Source organism: Nesoenas mayeri (assembly GCF_963082525.1).
Source record: "Nesoenas mayeri genome assembly, chromosome: 22".
Classification (NCBI taxonomy): Eukaryota; Metazoa; Chordata; class Aves; order Columbiformes; family Columbidae; genus Nesoenas; species Nesoenas mayeri.
The window spans coordinates 6,042,482-6,064,435 of record NC_137572.1 but is presented as its reverse complement, the minus strand read 5'-3'; the positions used below and the strand labels follow the sequence as shown (position 1 = coordinate 6,064,435).

Genomic DNA, 21,954 nt, shown 5'->3' with positions numbered 1-21,954 from the left:
ACAGCACCGTTTGGAGTACAACCCCTTGCCTTCCCCAGGATGGAGAGGAGCATGCGCAGGAGACCTCCCCTGCACACACAGCCCGGCAGCAGAGTCCCCCTGCTCACCGGCGGGAGACTCATTAATGCTGACAAGGTAAACTCAGGCTGTATTATTCATATCTGTATTTATCAAGTATTTATGCTGACAACCTAGAGGGCGATAAATCAGCATCACGGGGATGTGTTGATTCCTGTGGCCAACTCTGACGCTGACAAGGCTGATGCCTGCCTCACCTGGCGGAGGGGAGCACAGGGCCCCGCTCACCACGAAACAGCGCGTTTGTGACAGCCAGAAATTAATGGCCTGGATGGAAGAAGGGGAGGGAGAGAGAGGACAGTCTTTGCTGCACGTGCCTCAGAAGGAAAGGGCAAGGATTGCATAGGGATGCTGCTTGTGCAGCAGGAATGGTTCCCCACCTGGATGTGGGTTTTAACAACGCTCGCACCTGCGTAGGAGGTGCAAGGGAGCGGGCTGCAGCGCTGCCCACACGGGGGTCTGCTCCACGGTCACAGCAGCAGCTCTACCGCCACAGCATCGAATTTACACTCTCGTGTTATTGACTTGACAGCCTGCAAATGAGAAAGGCCTCTTGACTTCCTGCCCTGTGATCCAGAGATCAGGTCCCACAAGAGCTCATGCCAAAAGAGAAGCCTATTTGTCCAGCTACTAAAAGCAAAGGGCTTATTTCCGCTTGTAAATTTACAGCAAGTTCTGATTCTGATTCAAATCCAAAGCAGAGCATGTCAGTGCGTTTCCAGTTCAGAAGAAATCCTCTCTGTGGCTTTTCCCTCATGGACGACTGCACAGCAGCTTCTAAAACCCTCAGTCAGAAGGCTATTCTGAGTATTGGTTTGGGACTCTATGTCCTGCCTTCCCTGCCATGCATGGGCACTGCCAAGGCACTTGGGAAGGCGGGGCTATGGTGCTGTTCAATAATGCATGCTGTTTTCTAATACAATAACCACTGAGGCTTGTGCATGCTCTGAACGAGCTGTGCCAGTGTCAGAGAACATACCAGTTCAGATGTTGGAGCTGAGAGACAACTCCTGATGAGAAGAGAGAGAATTCCCCTGCTGGACCTCATTAGCAATGCCAGGAACACATGCTCTTTGGAATATTTCTGTTGATTTAGTTTCGTATTTCTCCTCTATGTTTTCTTTCTCTATGCTGTCCTTTCTCTATGAATGCTATGGTTAATCTTCTCCTTAGCATTGGCTCTCTATGCATGTGTACGTACGCACACACACAACCCCAAGTGCAAGCCCGCGCGTTTGTGTGCATGTAAGACAGACCTTTTAATTCCTTCTTAGATGTCAGCTCCGTCAAGAAAGACGCTCGTTCCTTCTACCAAGCATTTAAGCAGCTTTGCTGAAGCAATTGTTCTCCACTGACGTGGAACACGCTCCCATACACCTGCCCTCGCCCCGCCAAACAGATACCTGGTATCCGGGAGCCGCGCTCCCCTGCCCGGGCGGGGATGGCTCCATCGGGGCGGGGATGGCTCCGTCGGGGCTGGGATGGCTCCACCAGGGCGGGGATGGCTCCGTCAAGGCGGGGATGGCTCCGCCGGGGATCCGGGATGGCACCGTCGGGGCTCGGGGATGGCACCGTCGTGGCGCGAATGGCTCCGTCGGGGCGGGGATGGCACCGTCGGGCTCGGGGATGGCACCGTCGGGCTCGGGGATGGCTCCGTCGGGGGGCAGGGATGGGTCCGTCGGGGCTCGGGGCCGCAGCGGGTGGAGGGCAGCATCTGTTTGTGGCCGTTCCACCGTCCCCGGGGCGCTGGGGGCTGGTCCCCCCGGGCCGGCACCCCCGCCCGGGCCGGGGCTGCTCCTGCCGACACTAGATGGTGCTCGGCAGTTGTGCTTGCTGCAGCGGTGCTCGGGCCTGCGCTGCGCTCCCGTGGGGAGCTGCACAGAGGCACCAGCCGCTTTTGCCTCTGTGTTTTTGCAAGGTGTTCGACCCCCCTGCTCCACCAGAAACGCTCTCCCCCCGTGCAGGGGGCTTGCATCCGTTCCAATGGCCCTTGGCCCGGAAAGGGTGGGATCAGCCGCACCTCTCCACGGGGGGATGTGACCTCTGTTCTGCAACTGCAAAGCCAGGAGACACCTCGACAAGTTTGGCACCCTTTTCCTAACCTATGAACAAATGAAGCCTCCATTCCTTCCTCTGCCTAGCTCAGAGAGGGCTCAAAAACATCTCCCTGCAGTAACTTTACTGCTGATGGCTGGAGTGGAAGGTGTTTGGCACAGAGAGCCAAGAGGAAAAGAGTGGACTAAAGGGCATGGTGCAGTCACTTGAGCTAGACATGGATGCTTCTTGCAGCAGTCTCACCCATGCAAGAACACTCCAGCCCAAGTTCACCCCATTTGTGGCTGGTTGGCTTGAAAGGCACTCAGATCAGTCGTTGTTGTGCCTTTCCAAAATGTGGGTCCTCCTGAGCCCACCAACCTTGCACTTCCAGCTGCTTTCCACTGAAAGCCCACAGCAGAATTCACACTGCTTTCTGCAAGACTGGGATTCCTAATCTCCCTGGGCTTCTTTTCTCCATGTATAATGAGGATTATGGTTTAATTTCTGCTTCACAAGGGGGTGCTGTGGGGATTGAGAGGGTTAAGGCACTCAGATAGCATTGCAGCAAGGCTATTACGAACCCCTCAACAGAGGGGGACAGAAAAACCCAGTGCTCTTTGCAGACTGCTTACCACTGCATCAGCTTCCACTAACTGGGAGGCAATTTTCTCACCAGTTCAGACTTAATTTCTTCTTCAACTGCTGGCCCTATCCAGAGAACAGCAGGACAGGAGTGACTGTCAGCACCGAATTGCCCTTTAAAAGGATGATGCTTTCAGATCTGAAGGAGTGTCTGCTGTCTGTACAGTGTATACGTGTGTGCATGTATGTGTGTTCATGTAGCATGTAGGAGGTTATATCTGGAGAGCTCAGAAGTGAAGCCAAGCAGAGAATCGGCTCAGGAAGCCCTTTGCACTTCTGATCCCTCGCTGCTGACTGCGCTGCAGACACATTCTGTGTGTTTACAGATGAAAAAGCAAAAACAAAACTGACGTTGGCTTTAGAATTCTGTTCAGCACAGCTTTCTGCACTGCTTCAAAATGTTTATAAACACAGAAGTTAATGTAATCAGCACTGCAGCAAATACACACCAGGTACACAGCGGAGACGAGAGTGTCAAATGCGCTGCCAGCTCAGAATGACAGGCCTCTGCTGTGGGCTCTTCATCAACAAAAGCAGCTGAAAAAACCCACTGAGGAATGTTTTAAAGAGCAATTCATCCCCCACTTCTTCCCTCCTTCCAGTCCCCTCCAGTAATCATAATTGTAAAAAATAATATAAGGTATCAATTCCCACGGAGCCCGTCAAGTCGCAGGGGCTCGCCAGCCCCTGTGTGCAGGGAGCCCCTGCAGAGCAGCCGCTGCTCGGCATGGGGAGCGGGGGCACAGCCCCGGACACCAGTGCGGGAGCTGGAGGTCACCAGCGTGGGGAATCCCTGGGTGAATTTCCTCCCCCGTGGCAGGCAGCAGCGCCACGGCTGGAAATGCAGCGGTCCCCCGGTGGCCATCCATCAGCCCAGCCCCATTGTTCTGGAGAAGTGCTGCACTCATCCAGAGCAAATAGGAGCTGCCTTTACAAAACTTGGATTGAGCCATTTTGCCCTAACTCCAGCCCAGCAACTGTTCAGCCCTGGAGAAGAATGTGTATCAGCTTGCCAGGGAAGACCCCATCCAAAGGAGTTGTGGCATTGCAGAACCCTTACCAAACCCACCTGCATATTGCCAAAAGACCGTGTTAGCCAGTGGGAAGGATTTTGGGAGGTGCGCATGAAACATCCTATTACAGCAGGTTGCTGCATAGACGTTACCTCACGTCAGCATCAGCAGAAAACTCTTGTGCTGGCTGAACAGCCAAAACGCTGGGTGGACAAAACAGCGCTTGACTACAAGCAAGCCTTTTTTTTTTTCCCCAGCCAAATGTTGTTTCATGCTTTAATTGCAATTTTCAAGAACTATATTAGCATGACAACTTATGTAAGCGTCGGCCAAGTCACTACACCATTTCTAGTATCTGTGCCTAAAACAGATTTCACAGGAGTGTAGAGGAAGGGGGTTGTATATCTTTTGGATCTCTGTTCTGATGGCTAGTTGCCATCTAAAATGAGACTTCTACCATCCCTAAAAATCAAGAAGGAGTAAATATCACTCCTGTACAGTATTAGAAATTATTTTCCTTGGGGAAGGGAGCTCAGTCCTTTGGAATATTTGAAGCACCAGGTAGGCTGTTTTTTATTCTCTTTGTTTCTAGTGCAATGTGTTCATACATTTAGGAAAGGGATTTCTGAGCCTCAGAGTAGTTCATGTGTTCCTGTACTGGGAGGGGAAAGGATGGGCAACCTTTGAACCCCCTGCCCTATTACTGCAGGCACCATGGTATATGAAGTAGCTGGGGATCCTGCTCCCACATCTCTGGGGTCACAGATGTGCTTTAGAAACCTCCTGCTGCGAGGGTTAGAAACACAGGAACAATTGGCTGAGCCAGCTGATACAGCAAAGCGTGAGGCAGCTCCATCAGCTCCTCAGAGGACATGCACACACAGACCTCCTCAAATCAGAAAAAATAAGAATGATGCAATTAAATATGTTACATATTATGATCTTCCTCCCCCAGAAATAACAAAAACTGCCAAACCAGAGTATTCTGCTCCTGTCTCTCCTCCTTATGCAGAAGTCCCCTTGGGCTTCACGGAAATTTTGGACTCATAAAAAGCTGCAGAACAGGGGCCCCATGGCACTGTGTAATAAATCTTAGAAGTTAACAGCCAGAACTGTGCCAAATGTGATGGGTTTTGCTTTGTGCAGGATCATGAAAATAATACATTCTGGCTCAATACGTTAGACCAGGGCTAATGGTCTACTGCTGCTGCTAATGGATTTACATTTTTGTCTCCTATATTTGAGGTCTGTGATTTGGGAGGCCAAGACCTGAGGCTCTATCAAGTCTCCCCATATTCTTGAAGGAAAACCTTAATCACACCCCAGATGTTGCACTGAAATACCACCTTGCTTAGACCAAGCTATGATCAATCCTTTTTCTTTCTGCAATTGATTTCATAGACGAGTTTGCAACAAACCAGGGGGGAAATGTAACGTATTTGCCATGTCTGTTCTGTGTCACCCACAAGCCGCCAGGAACAGCACTCCCCATCCTCATAGTGAACATCTCGGGCAATTTTAGTGTTTGCCAAACCGTCGCTGCTCCCCACGCCATGCAGTGCACTAAAGGGTTGCCAAGGGGGAGAACGGACCTGCCTGGTGTGCTGCACAATCACAGCTTTGGCTATTCTCTTTCCTTTCACGGAGGAGAACCCCCATTTGCTGGACCTGTGGGGGAAGCCCTGAGCCTGTGAAGTGAGGGTAACCAACCCAAGATGTCTTTGCCTGGGTTTGCAGAAGGTTTAATATACTAGTGCTGAGGTCTGGCCCACGCATCTCAGCGGAGGCTCGCTCAGGTGCCGGTGGCAACACATTAAAAGGTAGACAGGAGAGTACCACACTGAGCAAAATATAAGTTGGAACACTGTGTAATGTGAGGCACTTGATGGCAAATTCGAGAGACCTGCCCAGGGGAGTAATATCTCACAGGAGGTATCTCTTCAATGGAGACGAAATAGGAGATTATGAGATTTTATGGATTCAAGTTGAAGCCAGATAAACACTGCAAGGGTGGAAAAACCAACCACTGAAACAACTGTTGCAAGGATTCTTGAAGATCTCCATAGCTTGCCCGTGCACAAGGTCAGGGGTCTGTGGTCCTGCAGCTTTACAGAAGAGGCAGGATGAGGAATCATGGAGGCAGGTTCAGCAGCCTCTGCTCCGCAAGCAGGATATCCAGAGGAATGAATCCCAGTGGGCTTGAAGTCTGTGAATCTATTAACTAAACCTCATTACTACGTAATAACTTTTGTTATTTCGGAACAAACCTTGTATGTGGCTAATCCGCTTTGTTACAGAGCTGCCCATCCTTCCCTTGAACAGGAATTAACTTCTAAAGGAATTAAAAGGAGGAGGAGACTGCTGGAGGGGTCCTTAGAGGTATCTTTTTATAGCTGCTGGCTGCCCCCCCTTCCCTTCTCCTGTGTGGTATCCTTCCCCACTGATTCTGTCCTTTTCTGCTTGCCAGGCATTGATTTGCTCCTGTGTTGTTCTAATGGAGCTTGAAATCAACATGACTTTGTTGTTGGTTGTTGTCATTGTTGTTCACATCTTTGTTTGGGGTTCAGCATCCTTGTGGAGGCCAGGCCAGCTCAGGAGCTGGCATTAGGAGGCTAAATACCTCCTTAGCAAAAGATCCACAAAGGCTGTGTCTGTGTCCACATAATAAGGGCTGTCACAAAGCACAGCAAAGCAGTGCCTCCCTCCTTCAGTGCTGATTCTGAATCTCCTCGCTTCTCGGTGCACACAGAATGTGTCCAGAACAAGCTCCTTCTTTCAGCAGGTCCCATGAAAACGCTGTATATTACATAGTATCTACATCCAAAGCATTTGAGTGTAAATCTAGATTCCATATGATAGCTATGTCTATTTCGCACACGGTTTCTAGAAGGTATTTTTATATGTCGTATCAATGGGCAGATAGGCAGGCTGCTGCCACTGCCAGCAGCCATGGCCCAGGCATTCCACCATCCGTAAGGGAATTCCGGAAACAAGTCTCTCAAGTCCACAAAACCTGGGTGCAGAAAAACAGCCTAAAAAGCACCTTAGGAAACCGACAGCGAGGTGCCCTGGGTTCCGAGATTGTCCCCCGCAAGCACGCCGGACACCCGCCGAACAAAAGACAGCTGCCAACAGCAGCCGGCTGGAGGCGAGAGGAGGCGAGGGGCGAGGCGGGGGCACCTTGTCCCCGCTCACTCCGCTCATCGAGGCGGGCAGACCCCGCAGCCGGGCGCACCCCGCAGCCGGGCGCGGCCCCGCGGAGCGGCCATCCCCGCGGTGCCGGAGCGCGGCCCGCGGTGGCGGCAGCCCGGGCTGCGCGGCAGGCAAAGGGTTAACGCTGCGCCCTCCTTCCGCTGTGCACTGACATCACGCAGGAGAGGGTGAGCGCCGCCCCGCTCGGGACTGTGTGCGTGTGCGAGCGACCGTGCAGCGCAGCCCGGGCAGCCCGCGTCCCCCGCCCCGCGGCCGGCCCGCTGCCGCCGCCTCCCGCCCGGCCATGGAGCACCGCAGCCGGCCCGCTGCCGCCGCCACCTCCGCCGCCTGAGCGCCGCCGGCGGCCCGCGAAGCGGAGGGCAGGCAGCGGGCGGGGGCTGCCGAGCCCCGCCGCCGGAGCCACGGGACCGCCGCGCTGCGAGCGGCGGCATCAGCCCGCGGAGGGCTCTCCCTCGCTTTTCTTTATTTGTTCTTCCTCCCCCCAGTCTTCCTTATTTTTTTTTTTTTCCCCAATTACATTTTCCCCCTCCCTTTCTCACTCGCCCGGCTCTGCGGACGTGCTCGCTCCCGGAGGGAGGCACCCGCGCCGCCGCGCCGCCCGCAGCCGGCCGGAGCGCCCCGCGCCCGCGGAGAGGGGCTCCGCGCCCCGCCGAGCCCCAGGGCCCCATCGGATGTGCGGAGCGTACCTCCGGCCGCCCGTCCTCCCGCCGGCTCGCCTGCTGGGCGCGCCGCCTCTTTGTCCTCCTGCACCTACATTTTTTAAACCTTTTTTTTTAAAGCAGACCTGAAAATCACTGAAGGCGGGAAGGGTGGGGGGGCCCAGGGACGCTACCAGACCGACCCCTGCCCATTTCTTCTAAGGAACTCTCATGGCTTCACAGCTGCAGACAAGTTGCTGTGCATCTTGGTGGACTATCGGAGTTTGCATCCTGGCGGCCGCGCTCCTACCAGGTGAGCCGCTGCCGGTCGGTCCCCCCAGGAGGCGGTGGGCTCTGCCGGAGCGCTGCGGGGGTCAGGGCAGCCCCTTACGGGGTGCCGACGCGGGGAAGGGGTGCGGGAAGGGCTGTGGAGAGGCGGGGAAGGATGGGATCGGCTTTTTGGGGTGCCCGTCCAGGTCTGGAGCAGGTGTGGAAGCATCTGCGTGAGGGTGGGAGAAAATCGGGGACGATTTCATCCTTGGCTTGGAGAGGAACAACACCCGATTGTTTGTTTTGGAAGCAGCTGCAGGCAGTGGGCTCCGGAGTCCTGGGAGCTGAGGCGGTTTGTTTGCTTTTTGGATCGAGCAGCGTCTAGCGAGGCATAGCAGCCAGGCTTCCCGGGAAAGGGAGCCACCGGGCTGGGGAATGAGCACAGATGTTTCGGAAGGAGAGATGGAAGGCTTCAGCTGTCCAGCATCCCTAAAATCCCCACTCTCCTCAACACAAACACTTCCCACGGGCTCTTTTGCAGAGAGATTGGATTGCTTACAGTTTTCAGACCTTCCTTTCACTGCTTTTACACTTGGATGCCTGATGGCATCTGATCCATCCCTTTGGTTTTGATCCATCCCTGGAAAGGAGGAGATGGGCAGAGATTTGGGTTGACTTCTCTGCAGCTCGTTCGAACTACCCTGGTGGTTGCAGAACAACCCATGTGTCCCCACCCCAGGGCTTGGTCCTGCCCTGGGCTCCAGCACAGCTCTTAGAAACGGGAGAGTGACCCACTTTATGAAGTGCCCTGGGGGAGACTCTTATTCTGCTCCAGCGCAGAATGGGTTAATGCCGTCCTGGAGGGCTTTCTGGAGTCGGCTATTGGAGACGTGGAAGGGGTCGAGTGTTTGGGTTTACAGCGCTTGTGAATGAACTGAGAAATGCAAATAGAAATGATTTTTGCCTTCCTGAGGCTGGGCTCTCGGTGGCCGCCGCTGGAGTGCATGGCAGCGGGCACGTGTGCCACCCCCAGGCCGTCGTCCAGCCTTCTGCAGGGGTTAGAGGCAGCCTGTGCCTGCAGGAGGAGGAGGGTCTGCAGCTGGAGGAGAGGTTGCAGGGGAGGCAGGGTGGAATTGCCTCTGCTCCTCTCACTGGGCTGGGGCAGCATCCTGGAAGAGCAGCCGGGCTGGCTGGGCTGTGACTATGAGATGAGGTCTGGGCCAAAAGACTGACCATCCAAGCCAATGCCAGGGCCCAGGGTTCCCTGGTGCTAGCGAAGATGGAGATTATAACATCCACAGCATGAGGAGAAACCAAGAGAACACACTGGATGGTTCAGCTAATATGGATGAGGACAGAGGTGAAACGGGAGGGAGTAGTGGTCAAGAAACCAGCAAGACTTTGAGAGGGAAAAGGTTAACAGAGTGATGAGAAACAAGGCAGGGGCATACCTCTGTATTCCCAGGACAAAAGATCTGCTGTGCATCACAAAAAGAGGTGATGGAAGGGACAGCCCTGGGCTCCCCCACTCCTCTCTGCTTCCAGGCAGGTGCCTGGCTGAGCTCTGGCTCATCGCAAGGAGGCTTGGAACTTTCCCTGCCATTCTTCCCCTGGTGTTCCCTCCTCACCCCTTTACCGGGGCAGCCCCATGCAGGAAGCCCTCCCCACAACCCATGGGGAAGGCACTGGAGGTGGCATAATGCTGTGGTGACTGTCCTGAGTAAATTACAAGAGGTTTATGCTCCTCTAGTCCCTCTAGGAATTGCTTTCACCAAGGAGACACACAGCCAGCGACGCTGGGGCAGCCTGGCATCTCACCTTGTCGAAAGAGACGTTTTTTCCCCACACTTACTCTATTTCTGGCTGTTCTCGAGGCTTTGCTGCCAGCAGGCAGGCAGTCTCGTCTCCTGCCACTCTGCAGTAGCCCCGTAGTTTGTCTTGCGCTGTCCCGCTGGCAGCTCTGCCAGCACAAGCCAGTGGTGCAGCTAGTGGTGCCTTGCCAAGGAAAGGGTACAGCCAGCCCTGCAATGCTCCGCGAACACAATCCTTCCCGACCACTGTCCGTTATCACCAAGTTCCCTGAAGCCTATGTGGGCGAGACTCTGGCTGGACCAGTTTAGTGGTGAACGCTCCACATTGGCAGGAATGATTGATCTGATATTATGCATTTATTCATTTGTTCGTTTCATTCATTTGCGCACCTACTGGTGCTGTGGATGAGTCCCAGGGCTGCAGGGAAGGACCAGCACAATGCTGTGCTAGATGCTGCACAAAGGCTCGGCGGACTGACAGTCCTTACTAAACCACAGGTCTGCATGCAATACTGAGGCAGGTAGTTCCTCAAGTTCACAATCCATTGTGTCAAAATCAGCTGAGGGTGTTTATATATATATATGTATATATAAAGCCATATGTAAGCTTTGAACACAAACAGGCTTGCTTATCAAGGACAAGGGGTGAGGGGAACTTAGGATCCTATATTGTAAGAGAATTAGTAGCTGTGGACTTAGTTGGAAAATGCAGTTTGGTACCTAGTGCCCAAGAAGGATTGGAGGAAGGTGGGAGACACTACCCGCTTTCTGGAAAACCTTTCATGTTCATCTGATAAATGCCATTTCATTTTGTTCCCGTCCACGTATACCACCACCCCTTCTGACCATGTTAGCTTGTTTTCTGATCAGGAAATAAAAGTTCCCTGCTGTAAAAGCTGTAAGGCATCCCTTACAAAAATCTGCTGTACTAATTGTCTTCAATGTGATCGGCTCAATTGTCCAGAACGGATTCAATTCAGGATTCCTGCAGCCTTCCATGCAGATCTGCCTGCCTGTCCATTTGGAACCCTTAACTAGGTATCAGCTGAAGCTACGGCATTAGGGCTCCAGGACATTAATATGAACAGGGGTTATTGAAAAGCTGTGGGATAGCGGGGAGGAGAGATCCTAGGTGGCTGATCCTCAGAGGTCAGGAACACTCGTGGTTAAATTTACGCTTTACAAGGCTTAACAATCTGTCTGTTTATCCCCGCCATGAAACTCGGTACAGCCTGAGATGCAACCGTGCAGAGCAGAGGCATTCATCTTGTGCTTGGTCCTGCATCTGCAGATCCTGGCCTCTATTTCCCAACGCTCCCCTCCGTCTGGGCACAAATTCCTGTCTGCTATCACTGGGCTACCTCTGGGGCTCTGAGAGGGGCCTGTGAGTCTTTCTGTGCAAAGCGCTTTGAGATCCTCAGCAGGGGATAGCTGAGAGGTGTTTGGGGCTTTAACATGGGGTTTTTCTGTCGCGGTACATGGTACTCAGCATTGGCTGAGCTGCAGTGACCTGGAGGCCTTGGGTCAAACTTGGCTGCAGTCGGAGGCAGGGTTCCTTTTTGGGGAGGTACAACAGCTCTCTGGAGTGTTAGGAACAAAGTGTGTCGCTGCAGGATCTGGTCCATCTTGTACTCTTGTAGAGATGCGTTAATATCCCAAAGGAGCTTCCAAAAGGCAAAAAGTTGCCAGAGATTTTTTCAGCCTTTGGTTTGAGTTCTTAGTTGTTCCTTTTTCTTGCCTGCACCTATCTCCTCCCAAAACTCGGAAACAACAACATCAGGCTATTTCAAGAAGCAAAAGTGTGTCTTTTGCTGCTATTTTCTCATTAAACCTCGCTGTTGCAGTGGAACCGACCCATTAGAGTTTTAACCTGGCATGAATTACGAGCTCACGTATGTGTCAGTGTGGTTGAGGCGTATGAGAGCCAGCTCAGCCCACAAGCAGGAGGGTGTTTGCCCCATGGCCAGAGCCGGGAGACGGCCACAGTTAATGCTATTTGCTCTCTGAACCAGCAGCGTTAATCAAACAAGAGTTCCCAGCCCAGTGCACATGGATCCATTTGCAAAGAGAAGTACAGAAGCAGGGACGTTGTCACATCCAGCAACACATTCAGCGCAAGGCAAATGCCTGCAATTAACTGGTGGCTGACGAGATGCCGATGCTGGCGCAGCCTGGCACATCTCTCCCTCATCGCCCCTCCTCTGGGCTGCAACTGCGCCAGCCACAAAGCCAAGTGTACAGGGAGGCACCAGAAGGATCCTTTGGGCACCGCTCCCGCCTCAGCTGAATCACGAAGGGAACCAGAAGAGCTGGTTGTTGTGACCTGCTTTCCAAGCCTACATTTCCACCTGCACCCCTTGCCCTCTGCTAGTGCCGCTAAGGCTGGGGACAGGGAGGACAGCCCGTCATAAGGCGGGGGGAGAGCAGCGAGTGGCCACCACTAGCCAGGGAAGGGCTCCTTCCCACCTCCGGTGCCCAGGGGAGTTACACAGCATCACCTGCGGACAGGAGTGTGGGAAGGTGGTGGAGCAGTGCCAGGGGAAGTCAGGCTGCCTGTGAATGCTGCAGGGGTGAGTTGCCGCGTCCTCAGATGGATGGCCACCATCCCCACGGCCTCTGAGAGAAGGTTCACGCCTTGCAACATCATTGCTTGAGGTCGCGATGACTCTTGCTCAGTCCTTTTCACAGGCCAACAAGGCATATTGGTGCAAAATCAGAAACGAATGAGTGAGGGACAAAGCTACTCCAGTCTGAGTGACCCTAGAGATCTTCTTGGTTTTTCAAAGGCATCAGATTGAACCAGGGCGGCTCTGATGCAGGGTGAGCTGGTGCCGCCAGCCACTGGAGGTGGGACCCAGTTTGCATTTGAGACACCTATTGTGTTAATTACCAGAGCCCAGCCATCCCAGCGCAGAGAATTCAGAGCTCTGCAGTGAGGGCTCCCTAACCCAGATTATTGTTTCAGGTGAAAATGTGTTTAACTAAGGAATGAAACCTCTCATGATACATCCCCTTGCTTTTCTCCTGGCCGCTGTTGAGCTGCAGATATTCTCCTGGCCTTACAGTTTCCTGTGCTTCTCCAGTGAAGGTTTTGGTTGATGCACATACCCTCCCAGCTTGGTTTTCAAGGGAAACACCCAGCTCCGTAGCAAAAGAGAAACTCCTGACCGAACTGCTCAAAGGCAGAAGTGTTGTCCATGAGAGGAAGGGCAGTTTCGCCTCAGTCTGCGAGTAGGAGCCTGTAGCAGACAGACAGGCACCTCCCTGTCCTTCCACTGTGCCACCATGGAAGGTTTGAAGTCCTGCATTTACAATCTTGCCTCAGTCACACACATAAATGGGAAGCAAAAGTCGCAGATGCAAGGGCTGCCCTTCCCAGCACTGTGTTATTTTATATGCCCCACGCTGTCATTTCCATGTGACCCTGCCTGATGGGCACCCCAGGACGCATAGGGAGTTTATCACATTGCTGTTCATTCGCCGTCTCTGGGGCGGATGCAGCCGTTCACGCAGGCTGGCATCATAAAGCTGCGGCAGCTCTCGGCGCTGCAGCAATCCCAAGGCAGATGAACAGCAGCTACTGGGCATGAGAGGGGGAGAGCGCCAGCTTCGGTCCCTTGCTGCTTGACCAGCCAGGCTAGGGAGGCTGCTCGTGCCCTGCAGCAATTGAGGCCAGGTGGAGTCTGGCCAGCGGTTTCTTGTCCCTTCGGCATCTTTGTGGCGCGCTGGGGATGGATGGGAGGAACTGACCCAACTTGATGAACCATCTCTTCTCCATTCCCCCACGATAAAGCTGTCCCTGCAGGAGGTTTATAATCCTACTTTGACATTATTTGGTGCGATGCAGGAAGAAAGCCTTTCTAAGCACTGTCCACCCAGCCCTACCTCTCTCCCTGCTACAGGCCTGCCCTCCTTGGCTGTGAGCCAGTCCCGTTGGAGACTGGTGCACAGCACTGCTTTCCATCCTTATTCAACCTACGGGTGGGCAGGGAAGAGCTTAAGGAAAGGCAAGATCTAATATGTGACAGGGATGGAGTTTTCTGTTCCCCATTCCAGCCTGTTTGCCTTTCTGGAAATAGCAAAGTGCCTCCATCTGCTCCCGATCATGCAGGGATGCTACAGAAGGACCTGCAAATCACATCATTGCCTTGAAGCAGTGGCAGGTACCAGATGGACCACCTGGCTATGAGACAGCAGGTGCTCCCAAGCCTGGTTAGTCAAGAGGACTCTGCCTCCATGTCTCTTCTCAGCAATTTTCTGTCTACCTGGGGAAACCCCTCAATCAGACCGATCAGGAGCCTGTTTTCCCTTTCCCGTGGGAGATCCGTTCCCCCCTGTGCTGGAGCGAGGCATTGGGGGGCACGGCCAGGGCTGCGGAGGGGCCGTGCCGCTCACGGCCAGTGGCCAGCATCCCGCGGTTTTGCTCCGGCGGCAGGCGAACGCGGGTCCCAGCACCAAGGGCTGTGTGTGCGGGCGCCGAGGGGCTGGCGCAGAGCACCGCGTGGCCACCTGAGAGCAAAACCGGCCTTGTTCTCTGTGCGAGGCTAAAGACATGGTACCAATATAGGCCACTGCAGCGGACGGTCTGTAGCCACATCATGTGGATCCAGGGGGGACACTGGATTTCACCAGACTTATAGGTATCTATTTTTTTGTACTGAGGATCCCACACTTGGCAAAACCAGGTTTCGTTTCTTATGCCCTGGCAAGATACCCTCTGGACCAAGAGAGATGCTGCTTGAGAAGCTTTTCACTGACCAGTTTCTCTCTCCGTAGGAAAGACAGCCGGAGCGGGGAGCTGGGGGCAGATTCTGGCTCTGGACTCAGGGTCGAATGGTAATGGGCAGAAGAGGTCAAGAGCTCAAGCAGCAGCCTATAATTAGAGGTCGTTGTGCTGACTGTCCTAGCAAAGCCAGGGGTTACGAACAGTCCATCATGGGCAAAAGTCATAGACTTAGGGGAGAGTTTAATATGATGAACAGGGTTTACTGGGAGGCATATACTGGATAGTTCGGGAGAAAGGTCAGGGTTTCTGTCACTGTCTTCTCCAGGTTTCTGTGTAGAGCAGCTTGATACATGATGGCTGGTGCGAAGGGCTGTGTCACTTAGGGCAGGGGAGGGCAGCAAGGGAGGAATGAACCCTGCCCCATCCTTGAACAGCCCAAGCAAATGAGCTAGCCAGGGCTGGGTAAGTTATCAGCACTCTGTGGAGTCCTACATCACACCCCACCCAAACATGGGGCCGTGATGGAGGTTCCTCCTGCCTTGAAACATCTCACCCTCCCACTGGGACAGGACTAGAAATAAAGGCATTGTCCATATGAAGGCTGCAGTTGCGAACAGAAGGCAGCAGCTAGTGGTTTGGTGGTGTACATTACTGGACCCGTTCATGCTCTTCCCCTTGTCGGCTGCAGCAACGCGGTGGCCAAGGACCAGGCTGCGGGATGGGGTATTTTCTGGGTGCGGGGAGAACCAAAGCTGTGCCCATTTATGGTCATTCAGGATCGGGGATGTGTTGCACAGCAGCATCCTTGCCATGCTGTAATTTATATCAGCTGCCGCAGTTTCCATTGGATACAGGACCCCTCTTGGCTCTACAGGCAGTGCTGCTGGGTGCTGTTAGCCCGTGCATGGCACCCCAGAGCTGAACATGCTGGAGCTCTGTGTATTTTACTTGAGAAGGATGAGTTCATTTTGTGTACCGAGAGGCTGAGACGCAGCTGGTAGGTGCTGAAGCAAGGGCAGCCTCAGACCAGCCCCGGATCCAAATCTACAAGGCACCTATCATGACAACTTCAAAGCCAAGTGCTGTGCTTGTTGTGTCGTGTTGGTAAAGCACATGGCGCCTTATGAAAGGCTTTAGAAAAGGCTTCTTGCTTTTCTCTTTGAGGCCATGGTTGTGAAAGACACTTGTGCACCAACACATGAATCAACACATGTGTTGTGAAGTGCCACTTCTGTCCTGCAGTTTGCCCCTGTGTGGGCACGTCCACCCTGCTGCCAGCGCTCCCCTTTCCCTGCGCTCGCATTGCTTCTCTGCTGCCTCCTCGGGGGAAGAAGGGAGAGCAGGGCGGCAAGGGGACCTGCTGCTGTCCCTTGTGCCACCTGTGTCAGCCCCTCTCGCAGGTCATGCTGCTCAGCTGCTGCTGGGGACGCAAGACCCAGGTCTATAGGGCAGCGGCAACGTCCTCCTGACTGCAGGGTCTGAGGGCTGGGGCAGCCTCTGAACACCCGCTGGGCACCACGACAGTGGAGAGGGGAGCAGGGAGAGGCCAGGAGCTCTGTGTGTGCAAGTTTTATAAAGAGGCTTTTGCTGGTGATGAGGCTGATCTCGCCAAACATATCTCATGTGCTTGGGTTCGGCAAGAACCCAGAGAAAGTGGGGGAGGGCTTATGGGGATCTCCTTGCAGAGGGAGTGATTACAGTGTGCTCTGATCTTTAGAGGCGGCTTATTTGGCGATTTGCTTGATGCTCTGCTGCCTAATGGGTGTGCTCATGCATCCCTTTGATACGAGCTGAATAAGATCCTTTTGGGATGATGACAACAGTCCTGGGAAGGGGTGGGAGGGAGAGAGGCTTGCACAGAGCACAGCTTGTAAAAGGGGGAATGTTCCCAGTGCCTGCAGACCCGGGAGGGAATTAGGAGCAGGACTGAGTTTGGCAGAGGAGAAGCTGCAGTGTCTGCAGAGGAAGGCAGTGCTCTGGCACTTTGGGTCCTGTAGGACTGCCCTGAGAGCAGGGCTGAGAACTCTCACATCATTACACCTCCCGCTGCCATGCAGCATTGTCCAACCCGTGATCAGTCGACCTGTGATCAGTCAGCCGTTGGCAAGATTTCCCCACCCCGCGCAGGGAAGGAAACACTAACCAACCGGAGAAAGGAAAACTGGGCTGGCCATCCTGCAGAGGCCGATGCATGGGTTTCCCAGCCCCAAAGCTCCGGTGGCCTTGCGGTGCAGAACGGTGGGAACACGCTGCTCCAGCAAGCAAAGCACCACGTGAGGCTCTGCCCTGGCCCTGACTCCAGGGCTGCGTCCTTCAGCTGACACCCACCAGCAGGTCCCTGTGCCTCCGTGTTCCTTCCCCGCTGTGTTTGGTTACACGCTCCAGCTCCTGGCTGAACAAACCAGGCTTCTGTTCCCATGAGGGTGCCGCTCCGTAGAGCCAAGTCATCTCCTATGGGACATTACCCCAGACACCAAGTAAGCAGGGACAGTGCAGGAGCCACCCCGCAGGATTCGGAGGAGCTGATGTGTGATTCAGCTGGGAACTGAACGAGCAATTTGCCAGCAAAAGAACCCTTATCTCCTGCCTCCCTCCAGCCCCCAATCCTTCTGGGAGTTTGATTTCTCAGCCTACAACAGAAGGGTGGTGGTAGGAATGGATTTTCTGGGGCTAGTATTTCCAGCTATCACACTATATAAATAAAATTGTTTCTTTCTTTCTTGGTGTGGCAGGAACAGACTTTCAAAAATGTACCCTGATTTTTAAATACCCTTTTCGCCTGTGGTGTAAATACTAAAATGTGTTTTTTCTCTCTCCTCTCTCCCGGAGTTTAAAAATATCGCTAGCCTGGGGAGGTGCATCTTTCAGTGAGATTTATAATGGTTGCTCTCAAGTGATGTGGAAAATGAGCCTCCCTCTGCCCCATCCAGCCTGGCACCTTCCAAGAATTTATTTCCTTTATTTGCGTGAGCCTAAGAATACTTAGAGGCTGCATCTCCGCCCAAGCACTCTAATTATTTAAGTTTTGTTTATGGCCACTCTCTGGGGAGCTGAGTAGGTCCAGGCTGCTGAGCCTTCCCTCGCCTGGGTAATTCAGCCCTGCATTACTGCCGTTTGATAATGACCAACAAATCACAGATGCTGTATCTATTGCCCTCTGTGTATCACCCTGGCTCTGTAAACTGGCTGAGCCTTCGCAGCCGGCGTGAGCACAACGTGGCCCCTCCGCCCAGGGCTCCGCTCTGTTCTCCTCACGTTCCCTGATAAAGAGAGAGAGATAGATTTTGATCACGTTATGACAAGCAGCAGAGAGATGGGAGTGAAAGCTGCACTCCTACCTATTGTAATTCCAGTTAGCAGGGCTAACGTGGCCAAAGCCTGACAGTATTGATCCAAACTTTGTATGGGGGGAAGCTATAATGCAGTTTTCAAAGGTCCCTGGGGCATGGGGTTGAGTTCATGTGCAGCTGTGGGGCAGGAGAGGAGAAGAAAGGCTTGTTTATAATGGAGCACACGAACAGGCAACTGCGTTTCACCATCTGAAACACTAAAGCCAGCCTGGTATCTAAGCTCTCTCTAGGGTTGGACTGGCCTCAAGGTCTATGCTGCAAACCCCCCTTGAACCATTTAGGACTTCTTTCTACCTGCACGATAATCAGGTCTTCTTGCTGTGCGTGTGGAATGAGTTTGTTAGGACTGAGTTTCTTCTCCAGACAGAATGTCCCCAAGTAAAACAACCCAATCTGCACTTTTGCTGGTATCGATCCGAGACCTTTCAGTGGCTCGAAACTCACTTTGGAAATAAAAGGCTAAAATAATTATTTTTAGGTATATATAATTTTGTTGTTGTTGTTGTTGTTGTTACTCTTGATGTCCCAACTGCTGCCATGCCCGTGGAATACCTTATGGCACCTCACTGGGAATGAGAATATTTGCTGCCTCACACTGACTTCTACCAGGCCGTGAATCAGCTTTTACTTAAAGGGAAAGAATGTCCTGGAGGTGATGGCAAAGGCAGGCTGAGCTCAGAAGCATTGGCATCATTTCTTGGCTTTGCCACAAGCTCCTGGAATATCCTTGGCTAGCTCGCTTCACCTCTATGCGCCTTTCCTTGTCGAAAGCTGCCGGTGACTGTCCCGCTCTTCTTTGCTCACATTGCCGAGTGTCTGCAGGACTGTCCTGCTCTTCTTTGCTCCTATTGCCGTGCGTCTGCAGGGCTGTCCCGCTCTTCTTTGCTCACATTGCTGTGCGTCTGCAGGGCGCCTTGCACGATGTTACTCTATCCAGGCAGGAGACCATTTGCAAAGCACAGGGCAAGGTGACTCCCCTTTATTTTGTCATTTTTCGTAGCAGCCAGGAACCGACAGCTCCTTACCCAGGGATTTTAGTAGGCAAGAAATAGTTTTGCATAATGTACAAATATTCTGCCAGTGCAAACACTGGATGCAGTTTCTTACTGTGCGATGTGTGGGTTGAAATCATGGAAGTGAGAGATTGTGGTCCATTGGCTTCTCTGCCTGGTTTAATTCAAAGGCCTCTTGATTTCTTGCTCTGCTAGTTTGCATTTGGGTTACTTCTGGTTTCCAGCCCCCATGTGGACAGCCCTGCACAGCCCTGGTGCCCTGACATCCCAGGGCAGCTCCCCCAGACAACGCACCGGGCAGGATGGGTGACAGGGATTCACGCTGTGCCCTGTCCTGCCTGCATTTGCGGTGACTGTTGAGGCATTTACAATGTTGTAAATCTTCTGGTATCTGCAACGTGTTTTGCTTTTGCCACTGATTTCCTAGGCGGCTGTGAGCAAGTTTCATAACACCTGAGCTGCTGCACTGTAGGTAACAGAAATATCCGGCTTTTGCATGAACAAGCGCTTCAAAAACACTGTGGTCCTTCCATAAGAGGGGGCAGGTAGCAAGGCAAACCCAGGCCCTATGAGCCATTTGACTTGTTTCACGTGTGAGCCATCACATGATACTGATTATAATTGCCTCAGACAGCAGATGGATTTAAACAAGTGTCTTTATGCTATAAAAGCTTTCTAGTCTATCTCCTCAGTACATTACAATTTTAGCCATACGCAAGATTCTATGGGAGATTTGTACCACAACTTGCCATTTCTTTTTGTGGCCACAGGAGCTGCAGGATGCATTGAAGGAGGGAAAGGAGGGTCGTATGCAAGCTCCCCCAAAGCTTGGAGCTGGGACACTAGCTCAATGTAAAGGCAAGGAAGGCACAGCAACTGCCTGCATCCCCCTCCTTACCCATCCTACCCCAGGGAGCCCCAGCAAACCAGTCTGGGAGTGTTTCAGACTGGATGAGTTATTACAAAATCCTGGTCAGGACCGAGAGAAAAATGGAGGGTTTAAAGTTCAATAATTGTTAATTATTACCCAAGCTTCCCATGAGACTTTCTGGGAAAAAAAAGACATGCCTCTCTTTTGCAAAGGTGTTTTGTGGAACATTAGTCTCTGTCCTGGCCACGCTGAGTTCTTTCTCTCTGCCTTCTTTCTGCCTCCAGTGGGATTAATAAAGAGCTGCTGGAGAGCTTCTTATCTAGCAGCTGAATAATGTTTGCTATACAGGGAGGGGAGGCGGCTTTGATCCGGGAAAGGGAGCACAGGGGAAAATAAGATGGGCTATTGGGGCAGGGGGAGGGTGTGGGCCAGGCTGGGCTGTGCTGGCGCGTGGGAAGCTGCTCCTGCACCCAACCTGTTCTGCAGAGAAAAGATGTGGGTTTCCAGGGCTTGTCGGGCTGGGGAAGGAAGGGCTGAACCCAGACGAGAACAAAAGCTGGGAACCTGCTCTGAAGGAGAGGAAGCAAGAAAAGGGATGTTGCAGACAACCCTGGCCGCACTGGGAGGCTTTGCAGCCTCCCAAGAGCCGCGGTACGGGTCTGATACCTGCTCCCCATCTCTCACCAGCAAAAGTGGCCGCATCCAAGCTGGCACCAGCGTTCTCGCCGGGCGGGAGCCCAGAGGCGAAGGGCCACACCTGAGAGGCAGGACGGGCTCTCTCCTCTCCTCTCCTCTCCTCTCTTCTCACGGGTGTGGGCTGGGAGCCGGTTGGGTAGGGCTGGGCCCCCCAGGCCAGTATCTCTGTGAGCGTGCCAGGGCCACGGGAAAGGGAGCAGCCTGGCGCGGGAACGCTCGGTGCAGGAGAAGCGATTGCCGTCAGGCAGGAGGGGGTCTGGCTCCCCGCTGCGCTCCGTGCAGCACCCCAACACGCACATCGCCCTGGGACCACCTGCTTTCCATCCCCAGCCTCTTCTGGCCCTCAAGCCCTGAAAAACACTGCTTCCCGGGTGGGATGAAAGCTCCTGGGGCTACACGGGCACCAAAAGCATCTGTCTGCCCCCCATGGATCTAGGGACAGGGCTGCAAAACTCAGCCATGATCCCCAGAGACTGAACTTGTCTGGAGCTGAGGAAGTTGTGATAATGGTGGTAACAGCTCCAAGACTGGCTCTGCAAAGCAAGTGTTGCTTTGGGTTTTTTCCGAAGAAGATGGGCCTGAGCGGTTCAGACAGGCTGTTCTAGGAGCTGAGATTGCTAGAAGAAGAGCTCCTGCTTTTTTCTTCCTTGCAATAATGTTCCTTGCCCTCTTCAGCCTATGTTTCACCATAGTGAAAGTGTCCTTCCCCTCTGCAGGTCCAGGCAGCTCTGTAGGCTTTGATGCGTCATTTCACACTCGCTGCTTTTCCCCCAAAACGCAACCAGCTATGGGGCTGACCACACCAAGCAGTACTGGGTTTGCAGAATGAAGTCTGTGCCCCTGAGAAACACCTTGATCTCTCCAGGTGCCTCTCTGAATACTCCAGAGGAGTCATGGGTATCTCCAGGAGGGCTTAGGCATTGTTTGTCTGCTCCAGAGCCCCACACCACGGCCCCACGTGGACAGGCTTGACGGTTAATCCACAGGGAGATTAGTGGCTGAGTTTTATCTTCACCCACCCTGGTCCTCACCCCCATCTGCTCAGATGAATCCGTCTGGGAGATCCAGCAAGGCTGTGCCAGCTGAGCCCTGCGCCCGCTCGCTTCACACATGAAAAGGTCTGGTCCCCACGCTCGCCCTCTGTGCAATCCCCCCGTCTTAAGAGGTGAGGTTTGGTGAAGGGAGATGCTGCAGATGCCTGAGAAAACATGGCTCTTCCCGCGGCTGGAAAGGTCCAGCTCATGGGATGGTGGGTCTCAGAGGGTTCATGCCCCTCCAGAGGGGAACATGCATGTCCGCCCCGAGGCGGCAGCAAGCCTGTGAACGTCTCACCATGGCTGGAGGATGAGGGACAAGAGCACCATGGGGGCATCCTCCCTGTCCCCCGAGCCGTGAGGCCAGGACCTGCTCCCGCCCTGCCCGCACCCTGTGCTCTCCCCCTCCAACTGGGATTTGGCTCGCCAGGACCATCTGTTCCTTTCGGCCCGTTGCCATGGTGACGGGGTGGCTTGAGATGGGGTTTCACCAGTGGCGGCCAGGGAAAGAATGCAGGCAGGGAAAAGCCTTCCTTTTTTTTCCTGGGCGGAAATGAAGCGG

At 53.5% G+C, this 21,954-nt stretch overlaps 1 protein-coding gene across 1 annotated transcript in view; it reads left to right on the top strand.

Moving 5' to 3' along the window:
* Positions 1 to 7,852: 7,852 nt before the first annotated feature.
* The window catches only part of NECTIN1 (nectin cell adhesion molecule 1), a gene marked incomplete at both ends in the record, with an annotated part of 88,413 nt that continues 74,311 nt past the window's right edge, over positions 7,853 to 21,954 (top strand). The window contains one exon of the mRNA XM_080357855.1: positions 7,853 to 7,934. Coding sequence (XP_080213981.1) covers positions 7,853 to 7,934 — 82 coding nt within the window. The remainder of the gene's footprint in view (positions 7,935 to 21,954) is intronic.